General features: G+C 33.0%; 1 protein-coding gene across 6 annotated transcripts in view; it reads left to right on the top strand.

Annotated features, from left to right (window-relative positions):
- CSMD3 (CUB and Sushi multiple domains 3) overlaps positions 1-12,618 on the top strand; it is a 1,287,556-nt gene that overhangs the window by 1,253,260 nt on the left and 21,678 nt on the right. For all 6 annotated transcript variants that reach the window (XM_021942876.2, XM_031650139.1, XM_031650136.1 and 3 more), the window contains 4 exons: positions 961-1,134; positions 2,062-2,135; positions 9,333-9,444; positions 12,258-12,437. In XM_021942876.2, coding sequence (XP_021798568.2) covers positions 961-1,134; positions 2,062-2,135; positions 9,333-9,444; positions 12,258-12,437 — 540 coding nt within the window. The remainder of the gene's footprint in view (positions 1-960; positions 1,135-2,061; positions 2,136-9,332; positions 9,445-12,257; positions 12,438-12,618) is intronic.

The raw sequence follows: 12,618 nt of genomic DNA, 5'->3' as shown, positions 1-12,618 counted from the left end.
TTTAAGATCTTCCCCCACCTCCTAACACACACTACTACATGTACATACATTCTTGATCTCTTTCATCTGAATGATTTTTTTTTCCCATAGTACTTACCACTTTTTCACATACTACCTTTCCTTAAAACTTGCTAATTATGTTTGTTTGTTTGCTTCCCTCACAAATGCATAAACCCTACAAAAGCAGATTTCCTACAGTATTTGTTTACTGACATATTCAAGCGCCCCAAACCACCTAGAATAATGTTTTTCTTTAGTAATTGATAAATGTATATTGAATGGAATAATCTAATCAAAATTTTTAGAAAGTCTATCAAGTTGGTCTTTTCAGAGCTTGTTGTAGAACATTGACATTCCATAGTTTGGCATAGATTTAGATTCTGATGGCCTTGTTTTCTTTTAAAAAAATGCTAAAAAATACCGACAATATTTTGAAGAGGAAGGCAATAAGATTCTGGGATATGTGCTTCGAGTGTTCAGAGTATTCAGAGTACAATAAAACAAATTACCAGAGCTTTTTATGTACTTGTAAAAGGGCACTGCAGTCTGTAGCGTGCAGTCTGGAGCATTATGGGTTGGTTCTTTTTGACAGGGATACCTATGAGTCACCTACTTTTTCAAGAGTATATTCCAACTCGGCAGCCAACAAGTCTAAATATGTGGTTCGATTTTGGTCAATACAAAACAACAAAAGTACAAAAATTCTGTCTTTATTAAGGTAGCTTACTAAGTGGAAAACATCTGAATCAAACTGATTTTTAAATATCGTACTGAGTTTTCAATTCAGTATTTGTTTATCTACACATAAGCTAAAAAATAAAATTTTTCATTGGGATAGCTTTATCATGAATAATGTATCTCTTTAGTTCAATATGCAAATTAATTGTCACCATTTTTCCAAACTATGTACTCTGCTGAATACTAAATCTTTGATATAAGCATCTTTCTTTTCATTTCCAGCAAAGTTTTGTGGTGACCCTGGTATACCTGCCCAAGGAAAAAGAGAAGGCAAAAGTTTTATATACCAGTCAGAAGTTTCATTCAGCTGCAATTCTCCTTTCATATTAGTGGGATCAAGCACCAGAATATGTCAAGCAGATGGCACTTGGAGTGGTTCATCACCTCACTGCATAGGTAATATTAATTAAAGGCTGATTATGCACAGTAACTGTGTAATTAATAGGGGTGACATTTAATGGTTTTCTTTATCCTATAAACTATAGTTGGCTAAATATAAAAACAAGTATAAAATACAGAAGCAATTAGAAGGCACTGGAAATGAACATTGGTAGAAAACACAACATTAATTTTAGCACTTTAAACTTCCAGAAGAAACACTTGAAATAATTTAGTCATATATCAGTAAAATGAAAAATAAAAATACTTTCAGGTAATGACATTATTAACTACTGACATTTTACGTAGATCTTTATAGTTAATAAAGAATCTTCGTATGAAATTAGATTTGTTCCAAAAATATCTAAAAGATATATTGATTTCAAAATGATTGCAACTACATTTCTGTAATCCTAAAATTAATGCCATATCTGGTAAACTAACTAAATAATCTGTCATTCAAATAAACCGACTCATCTATCTACCATTCTTATGCCTGAATATCCAATGGGTGTCAATAAAATCCAAACTATCAAGTCCTGTTTCTGGGAAAAAACTGTTACTTCTTCAGAGAAATATTCCCCTACCCCAAATCATAGTTTAGCAAGGTCTTTGGACAAATGTTACATGCATGTATACTGCTTTCATATCCTTTATCTTTCTTTAATCTTGCATCCACAGAGCTAGTTGAATGTCAAGTGCTTTTATATTAGAAGGGTTCAAAGTTCAAGAATTTCATAATCGATATCAAATGAAGTCTACCTGAATTTCTTGCTTCAAGATTAACAGACTTCTGTCCATGGAAAGATGTTATTACATTTACATTATTTATTATTTCCTAGATAATTTGCACCAAACCCCAGATTATTTAAAATTGTTTTCTATGAGAGAAATATATCTATTGTAAATTTTAAAGGACTAATATCTTTTTAATCTTCATTTTAGAGCCCACTCGTACCTCTTGTGAAAACCCAGGTGTGCCTCGGCATGGATCTCAGAACAATACATTCGGATTTCAAGTGGGTGCTTTAGCTATGTCCATTTAGCATCATACTAGGTCAAAATGCATCTTTGGTTCATATGTATATAATCTTGTTGACATAACAAAAAGTCATGTTCTATCTGCATTTATAAACACATAAGAAAGGTAACAGACAACAAAAGAGTAGAAGTAAATTAGAAAAAAAAGTTTTAATAAAATAGCTTAACTGGAACATAAAGATAAATTAAAACAAAAAGAGAAAAATAGCAGTTAGCATAGGAAAAATCCGTAAGCATTAGAGAGTTATATATGAAACAGTAAGAGTGAGGGAGTAAATGAGTAAACTCTACAGGAAGATATGGGGACAGTGAAGAAAAGTAAAGATTGAAGAGTTTAAAGGAGAGACTTCTGAGATAAACAGAAAATATATAAAAATGTAGGCTATTCAATAAAGCATTAATTGTGTAAATGACATTGGTGTCAGTGTTTAAAATGGTGGGAAATTACCGAAAAATAACCATAACCCTTTACTATACAACACATAGCTGAATTGTTATATTAGAATTCTTTAGCATGCCCAGTCTTATGTGGCTGACTTTCTTATTCTCTCTTTTTCCAGTTTCGATTTTAGGTAGAGATTCAGCAACTTTTCAGTTACAAAGGATCCAAGGGGAGCCAAAGTGCATACTGATTCCAAACAGAAATAGCCAATTTACACATTACCCAATTGCCCTGTGTTGCCGGGTTTTGTAAATTGTGCTATTCTGTGTGAAATTCAGTGTGAACCTGAAGACCATCCATTTCTAAAGGAAGGGCTCATCTGAAGGGCCATATTTTGTTGCTAAAAATAGTTTCCATTTATCTACAGTTCAGGCACAGTATGAACATTGATTTGATAGCATTTCCAATTCTTCTGATTTCCTTCAGTCCTGTTCGGATAATACAAAAGTGTAAAAATGAGTCTGTCTCCATTATATTGGTGTTTTTAGAGAACTTTAGATTAATATCTCCATAAAAGTTTTTATCAGTTGATCCAAATCCTGAAAAATGGGCACCAAGCTGCACAGCACTAGTCCTCATCATATGTACAAAGAAATTGAAACAGAATGTGACTTGCTTTGTTCGCAGAGCAAGTTGGTGACATATTCTAACAGAATACAAAATTGTGATGTTAGTGTCTGTGTACTAAATCAGGCTGATTTTCTAAAGAATATTAGTTTTTTTTTTTTAGTAAATATTATTTGAGATAATGGAGATGAGAATGATTAACATGGAGTTTAAAACAGTCATCCAACAAAATGAAGAGAATCACTAACTCTGCATTCTAAGGATTGTATTATAATCATTGAAAAATGCTGTAACAAAGTTAACCTAACCCTGAATTTATGTTATTTGGGCTAATAAACAGGTATTAAATCATTATATTCTACATGAATAAATATGAATAGACTAGATTTCAAATATGGTAAAGTCTAATTATATACAATTATATAACTCTATTAAAATTAAATATATTTTGTGTCTTACATTAGGGAGATTGACTTTTTTACATGCATATGGCAGATATGAATGTATATATATACACATACATACTGAATCTGTTAACTTAATCTGTATAGATCTAACACAATAAATAGTTATATAATTCTAATTAGTACTAATTTATTGGTGAATTCCAAATGAATATGGTTTTATATGCAAAAGGCATCTCGAGCCATTGAGAAAAACGATTGCTTACAAGTGACAAAAAAAAGCTGTTTGGAGCTACTTAAAGCCTAAAGGCATTACTGTGCAGGTATGTCCAGGCTCCCAAAGAAAGAATCCAGGTGAGACTCATCAAGCCCAGAATGTAGGCACTGGCTGCAAGTACTCAGTTTTTATACTACTTTCTGTTTATCCACCTCATAGTTTCTCTCTGCAGATTGGCCATATGGCCAAGAGTGAATCATTTCTATTTACATCTCAGCCACATACAGAAAGTGATCATCTCAATCTCAATTACAAATTTCCAAGGAGAATCAGAATGTCCCAACTTTTATATTCATGTTGGTTGGATTAGATGACCAGTAGTGAGTTATGATGCAAAATCACAGCTGTTAGGAAGCCCATTTTGGGGAAGAGCAAGAGAAAGTTATGAACTACAGAGGCACTTAGATTATTTTCTTAATTTTATCTTTAATGCATTCATTTGTTCACTCTCTTTTTCTATATAGATTTATATAGTAGATTTTGGGACATCAATAATTATTAACATACAAAAATATATCACTCATTGCTAGAAATGATGAAAACTCTATTATTGAAAAAAGTATTCAACATAATTTGTCTTTTTATTAAAATATTGTAAATTGGAATAATTTTGGCTAAAAACAGATTGGTGGTGAAGAGAATAGCTGTCAAAATAATTGATGCAACATCAGGGTTTATTATGAAGTAAATGACAAGCACACATGCACACTGCTGTATCGCTCGTTAAACTGTGCTCTGGGCAATGGAAACTACATTATTTGGATTTAGGGCTTGTTATGTAAAGTCATTATAAATATGAAATGTTTTTAATCTGGTTCTTTAGATATTTAGCCTCAAGATATTTAACCATAAAATATTTAACCCTACCAAGCTAACCGTAGTGATTATATATGATATATATACTAATTTAAGTTTGTAATTGAAATTAGTATCCTAGTATATTGAATGAGGTAAATATATGTTTCATAGTGTTTTATTACCTTAAATGATAAACACAGTGACATTAATTCTGAAAGTAAAAAAATTATTTTCAATTAAAATATTCTTGTTTTGAATATAAAGAATAATAATTAAACTTTTCTTAAACCAGGAAGCCCAGAACCAAAGTTGATGCTCAGTCAGCAAAAATTACTTGCATCTTAAGCACATCTGTTATACCTTCATTTTTATGATGTTGCCTTTCTGTGACAATTTTATTTATTTTAATTTACAAATATCTTTTATTAAAAGCTACCTCAATTTTTCTTGAGTAAAATGTTTTGTATAAATACATAATGAAAAACATAAATTTATTTTTTAAAAATGTATATATTGCAGAGGAAGCATATACGTTTTTGAGACCTTAATTATATATAAATTTTGAAAGTTCCTAAGAACCATGCTGGATACTCCAGTTAAACAAACATGTGATATAAGAAGTCAGATTCAAATAAATGCATTGATAAAAATTCTAGCATGCCAAGTGTCATTTGCCGTGAAATCTCATGGAAGGGAAAAATAGAGCTTATTGAGAATGTTCCAAATGTATGCAAAATGTCTATTCATCCTATTATTTGCTATATAAATTTTATGATTTAGGGACTAAGATATAACATTTAAAATAGGAGAATAAGGTGTTAAATAACATAAGTGATATTTACTAATTAGACATGTCTTAAAAGTCTATAATGCATTTATACACAGCATGGTACTTTAAATCAATTTAAAGTGATTTTTATTTAAACATTGGTTGCAATTAAAACTTGATACAGATTTTTTTAAATTCTTGTTATAAAAACTTTCAATATTAATTTTTACAATGTTGTATATGCAAATAACACTTTTTATTAGTAAATAATGGCGAAAAATTGTACATAAGTTATTTTTCCAAGAATTTTTTTGAATTTGATAATATACATTTTTACAATTTTGTTACCTATTTTTCTACAAATAGCAAATTATACTATGCATGTTGGAAGTCATTCAGTCAGAAGGATATATCAAATTGGAAAAAGATAGAGAACTATGTAAAATACACTATTAAGTGGATTCATTACTGAAAAAATTATTTATTAATGCACTGATATTTAGAGAAAATTTTATTGATTTGACTATAACAAATTCTGGATAAGCAATTTAATCAATTATTAAATCTGTATAAATCTTTGTTAGATATTAGGTATAAGTATTTGTGAATTTGACAAAAATCTTAATTAAATGTGTTGGTGATACACAGAAAAATCTTAAAACAGATTTTATTTTAATTCTATAACATTTGGTTAATATTTAAAGCAGTTGTTATAATGACTTCAAAAAGCTTACAGCATTGAGGAAAAATGTCTTACAAGTAAAAACAAAATGTATATAGTCCAACCTTTTTTCTTATACCTGACCAATATAAAGGTTTAATGAAATAAACCAAATATACCCTTCAAAGAACAAACAAACAGAATGATTTAACCTTATCTAAAGTATAGAGGTGATATCATTGCACTTTAAGAACCAATAGATGTTAAATATTCTAAAGTTAAATAATCAAGTAATTTTATATTATTTAGTCCCCATTCCTTCCATTGCTCCAACATTTTCAAGTCACATTTGTAAGCTCAAGGTGCACAAGGATGAGTACACACAGTCTCTGGCCTAGAAAGGCTAACATTTTGATATGTTGGTCAGCTGGAATAAATGATTTCTTAGGCTAGGCAATAACACCGATAACAATGAAAAGCATTAAGGAAGCACACAAAAGAGATGGTTTTTCTAATTTCTTGCTGCAGAGAAGGCTTTCTACAGATGGTGGCTGAGCTAATTCTTTTAGTGTAAGAGCTAGGAGAGGAAAGTTGGGAGAGGCATTCCACGCAGTAGGAACAGCATGAAAATAGGCATACATTTCAGGATACAAAAGTTCAATGTTAATTAAACAGAATTTGAGTAAAGTAAGCTATGAATGATGATGCTAGAGAGATGGTCAGTGGCCAGGTTATGGAGGCCTTTGTAATGTTAGCACAATGTAACTTTATCCTAATGGGTGAATAATAAGGTCAAACTTTCGTGTTGCATAGATCACTCTGACTTCAGTGTAGAAAACAAATATAGTGGGTCATGAATTGAGAAATGGAGACAAGTTAGAAGATTATTCTAATTGTCTATGGCTGTAGCTCTCAAAGTGTAGCGCCTAACTGACAGCAGCAGTTTCACCTGGGAACTTGTTGGAAATATAGATTCATGGACCTACCCCAGATCCACTGAGTATGAAACTCTGGTGGGGGGCACTCAGCTATTGGTGTTTTCATAAAGTCCTTTTGGTGACTGTGATGTCTGCTAAAGTGAGAGCCAAAGCCTATGGAAAAGATATTGTGGAGAAAAACTGGATGTAAAGTGGGGAAAAAAGGAAGATGATACTTTGAAAAGGATTTAGAAGGTAAAATTTCCAGTTGTGGGGTGAAGTGAATGAAGGGAAAATTTATTAGTGACAAGTGACACTATTAACTGGGATCTAACCTTAAGAAGAATTACTGGATTGATAGAGATGATGGGTTTTGTAGAACTGGTTTGACTGAAAAATATAACTGCAAACTGTATATTACATAATCTAGTCCACACTGAAAAATGAAAACCTGTACCACCATTTTGCACAACTTCAGAAAGAATGTGAATGGCATGCTCTGGAGCACAAGTCAGGGGACTCTGGTTATACAGAATAAAATGCAAATGGTGCTTCTTGGAGTCAATCAGTGTAACAGCCTAGAGAAAACGGGGCATCCGGGGATAAGAGATCTTCTAGAGGTGAAGGTGAGGGTCCATGGAAGACACAGCATGAGCTAACATGAAGAAAAAAGGTTGTTGCCAGAGAAAGAATTTTGGAATTTAATATTTCTGGCCTAGTATAGTTCTGGGCAATAATAACAATATGAAAAATGGTGGAATTCAGAGTCTGAAGTTTCAAATGGAATCTTAGTATCAAATTATATCATCTTAAGCTTAGCTTCTTACTGTCCTGTCAAGTGGCAGTAGGAATTAAGGGGAAGGCAGAAAACAGGATCTGAGTGATAAGTCCTAAAACTGTGATTGCGCCTTCTCAGACTACAATTGCTGGAGAAGTCCAAAGTGGCAGACCCTAAATATCCCTTATCTCATCCTCCACTGTTAATCATTCAATAAATCATGTTCATTTTTTTCTTGTAATTATTTTGAGGAAATGACTTTTTTTCCTAGGCTTACTGCCACAAGTTTGTACAGTTTTTATCCACTCAAATGTAAAATGGCAGTGCCAGCCTCATAATTAGAATTACTACTATTAATTCTTCTAAATACCATAGCCTGCTATTTGAGACCCTTCAGAAACTAATTCTTACTTATCTCTCCAATTGAGTCATCATGCCTGTAATTTATTTAAAACTTGAGTGTCATCCTAGGGTGGAGTGGAGTATATATTCTATTTAATTTAATCCTTGAAACAGATTTCAATACAAATAATATTATCATTGTTATTTATAAATGAGACATTAGGTCTCAAAGAGGAGATAGGAGATATGACTTATTCAAGTAAAGTGAGATCCAGAATTAAAACTACATGTACATTACTGTGGTGATTTGTTTTCTTATTTACTATATACCCCTGCTTCCCACTTACCCAAACCTCTACCTGCCCTGCTCACTTTGTAAACAATAAATGCCAATCAATCTAATATACTATCTTTTCCCCTAAAGCAAATGATATATATTTTAACCAACATACATTTTTCATCATGTTATTATCTTTTCTGCTTTTCTATAAGGCATTTTCAAACTTTAGTGTTTATTACCACCACCCAATGGGCTTGTTAAAACAGATTGCTGGTTTTTCTACCCTAAGAGTTTCTGATTCTATGTGTCTGGGGTAAGGCCTCAGAATTGACATTTTTAACAATTTCTAGGAGATGTTGATATTACCGGCCTAGAGACTACACTTTGAAAGCCATTATCCTAGATATTCTCCTAATTTCTATACCCTTAAAAGCTAGTGCAAACAGTATATATTCCATTGTATATTTCTGCTGTCACCACCACCTTCAGTAACCACCTTTGTCTCTAATCTCATATTGCATTTTTCACTTCAATATTTGTTTGTTTCTTATGTGGTTAGCTATATTTATTTCCATATCTATTTTTATCAAGCTTCGTTTATTTATCTTTAATCATCTCTCTATCTTGTATTCATGTGTAGCTTGTTGGATTTTTTGGTGTCTTAAATATTTTCTTCAAATTCCGATGGCAAAAAAACTTGGTATCTGTGTATGTACTAAGGACCCAACTATTTGATGATGATATGTAAACAAAGTCAGGATTTTATTTTTTTAGCTTTGAATTTTTCCCATTTTATTTTAAATCAGATTTCAATTCTTTTTTTCTTCCAACTCCACCATACAGAATTTCACTTGATAGCATTTTCTCACTCAAGCCATATTTGTTGCCATATTTGAAGTTGTAGTTGAACATTTTTTTTTCTCTCTTTTATCTGCTATAGGTAGGAAGTGTTGTACAGTTCCATTGCAAAAAAGGACACCTTCTCCAAGGCTCTACAACACGCACCTGCCTCCCTGATCTTACATGGAGTGGAATTCAGCCTGAATGCATACGTAAGTATTATGGATAAGAAATAATACTATCATGGGTAAGAATTTATATGCATTGTTTTCTCCCAAGTATACAAATAAATTTACATCTATAGGTGTATCAAATTGACTTTTAGATTAAAAATCATATTTTATGTATGTAATTTTATTACTGTATCATAAACCCATGGCCATTGGGAAGCACTCTCTAAGTAAGTCAGAAAGCACAAGGCACAATTTTGTTCTTTTTGTAAAGACCTTATGTTTATTTATATATTTAGCCAACTGGTAATTTTAGGTGATGATTAGTTTAGGTTTTAGTTTATAGATCTGCACCTATCAGTCTGAAGTAATCTAAAATACCCAAGATGCCAATCTAACAGCTTCTAATTTTCTTTTTCTTTCTTTTTTTTTTTTTTTTTGAGGCGGAGTCTCGCTCTGGCTCTGTCGCAGGCTGGGGTGGGTGGCCGGATCTCAGCTCACTGCAAGCTCCGCCTCCCGGGTTCACGCCATTCTGCTGCCTCAGCCTCCTGAGTAGCTGGGGCTACAGGCGCCGGCCACCTCGCCTGGCTAGTTTTTTGTATTTTTTAGTAGAGACGGGGTTTCACCGTGTTAGCCAGGATGGTCTCGATCTCCTGACCTCGTGATCCGCCCGTCTCGGCCTCCCAAAGTGCTGGGATTACAGGTTTGAGCCACCGCGCCCGGCCACAGTTTCTAATTTTCAAAAATCCCTTGTGAAAATATTATCTGAGAATCTGGGGAAACTAGAAACATATATGAAAGGAAATATTCATGGGCACTTGGCCACAAATTTGAAAACAATTTCGAATTTCCTTTATATGTTCTCTGATCCTAAGTGGAGAGCACTTCCTATACAGATTAAATAAGAACAAAGCCCAGGGTCACTAAATAACTTTTGCTGACATACAATTAGAAATGAATTCCAGCTGGTCAGCTATTTGGCTTTTCTTTCTCTCCAGTTGTCTTTTTAAAAAATCTACTCCCTTATCTTTTGAATTGTGTTTCTTGGTGAAAAATGGAAAAAAAGTAAGCTGGGGTGGAAACATTTATTAGGATGGTGTCTAGCTTTTAGGATTTGCTGAAGCCTACACAAACCCAGTGAATTTACTCTATCCCTGTTCAGAACCATCCAAATGATTGTGGGGGCACCTAGGGACCAGCGGCTTACTTTAAAGCAGGAGAACACTCCACAGAGATTCCATGTTATGTGCCTTGTTGGCTTATATTTAAATGTAGAAAATTCCTTAAAAGAGAATTCCTCAGAATGTGTACCTTAAAACAGCTGTGTGGGCTGTAACTAGGAGTTTCATAGTAAACCGTGGTTCTTTGATGTCCTCCAGTTGGGATATGATAGTTTAAATAAAGTTAAACAGCGTCTGTTACTGCAAAGCATCTCAAAGTTTCTAACATGTCCACAACATAGGGCTTAAGAAGGCAGTAGAGACAGACTGTAGTTTTCCTAATCAATACTTACTGCAGGAGGATTACATTTCACTAACTGAATTATAGTAAATATAAACCATTTAGGCCAGGCACGGTGTCTCAGGCCTATAATCCCAGCACTTTGGGAGGCCGAGGTGGGCAGATCACTTGAGGTCAGGAGTTCGAGACCAGCTGGGTCAGCATAGTGAACCCCCATCTCTATTAAAAACACAAAAAATTAGCTGAGTGTGGTGGCAGGTGCCTGTAGTCCCAGCTACTCGGGAGTCTGAGGCAGGAGAATCGTTTGAACCCAGGAGGTGGAGGCTGCATTGAACTGAGATTGTGACACTGTACTCCAGCCTGGGCAGCAGAGTGAAACTCCATCTCAGAAACAACAAAAACAAAAACAAAAAGTCATTTAACACAATGTTTAGCCCATGGAGTAAAAAAATGTCAGCTATTATTTATACCGTTATGGACTGCCATTAAGAAACAAATGAAAAGTATTGCTTTCTAAAATTTATCCACAGAACACTTTTTTCAGAGATCACTTTTATAGATCTCTTCTTTATGGTACTTTCATAACGAAGTTATGCTGGCTAGCTTAACACAATAGGAATTTATTTAAAAATGCTATCTGTTTTAGGGGAAAAGTTTCTTGTAGCATTTATCTCTGACTGAGAAAGTAATGGTCTTTAGAAGACATAAAACCGATGAAATAAGGGGAAGATATGGTGTAATCAAGGTAGAGAATAAGGAGTGGAAGGAAACATGGAGAAAAGGAGATAATTAGGTGAATAAAATGATACTTCTAGCGTACGGATCCAAATATGTCCTGAAAATTCCATATGTAAAACAATTATTAAAATGTACTTTTATTAGGAAGTATTAATACCAAAGCAATATAATTAGCTGTGGTTTTATTTAACCATAGAAAATAGATTTTTAATTTAAAATAAATATAATAAATTTAAAATTCATAAAATAATATTTTCTGAACTCATATAGAAAACCTGAGCTTGACAAACATTAAAAGGTATCTTACCTTCATAGATCCTTTGAAATGCTGAAGTTTGTTGTGACTCTCTAGAATGTGTGACTATCTAAAATGGTAAAGCATACATTTGTGAGTTTAGTTATTGACAATGTGTTTTTTTTTCTCATTTTATTTAACATCTACTAGTATTCCACAAATGGTGGATTAGGAAATGCTAAAGTATGAAATCAATAAGTATATTTGCATTGAAACATTTTTGTGATTTATTAGAATAATTATTCAAAGATATATGTATATAAAGATATTGAAGTATGTCTAAAATGTATTGTGACTCCTGTCTCAAAATTTTCTTAACATATCTATAGAAAATTTACATTGTTGTCTTTTTTAAATATAGCCCACAGCTGTAAACAGCCAGAAACTCCTGCTCATGCAAATGTAGTAGGGATGGACCTTCCATCTCATGGATATACACTGATTTATACCTGTCAGCCTGGCTTCTTCCTAGCAGGTGGAACAGAACATAGAGTGTGTAGATCCGATAACACCTGGACTGGAAAAGTTCCTGTTTGTGAAGGTAAGTTTTCTCTATAGAATCTTTTTAACACAAGAGATTGTACTATTGCCTTCCTTGGCTCTAGACAAAAACTCAACTCAAATTAGCATAGGAACAAGGGAAATTTGTTGATTAACTCCAAGTCTAGGAGTAATGTAAGCACTTCTGGATCCAGAGATATATAAATTTTATGAATCTATTC

This window comes from Papio anubis, chromosome 8, assembly GCF_008728515.1.
Source record: "Papio anubis isolate 15944 chromosome 8, Panubis1.0, whole genome shotgun sequence".
Taxonomy (NCBI): domain Eukaryota; kingdom Metazoa; phylum Chordata; class Mammalia; order Primates; family Cercopithecidae; genus Papio; species Papio anubis.
Note: the sequence above shows the minus strand (reverse complement) of the source record. Positions and strands in the feature narration are given on the sequence as shown.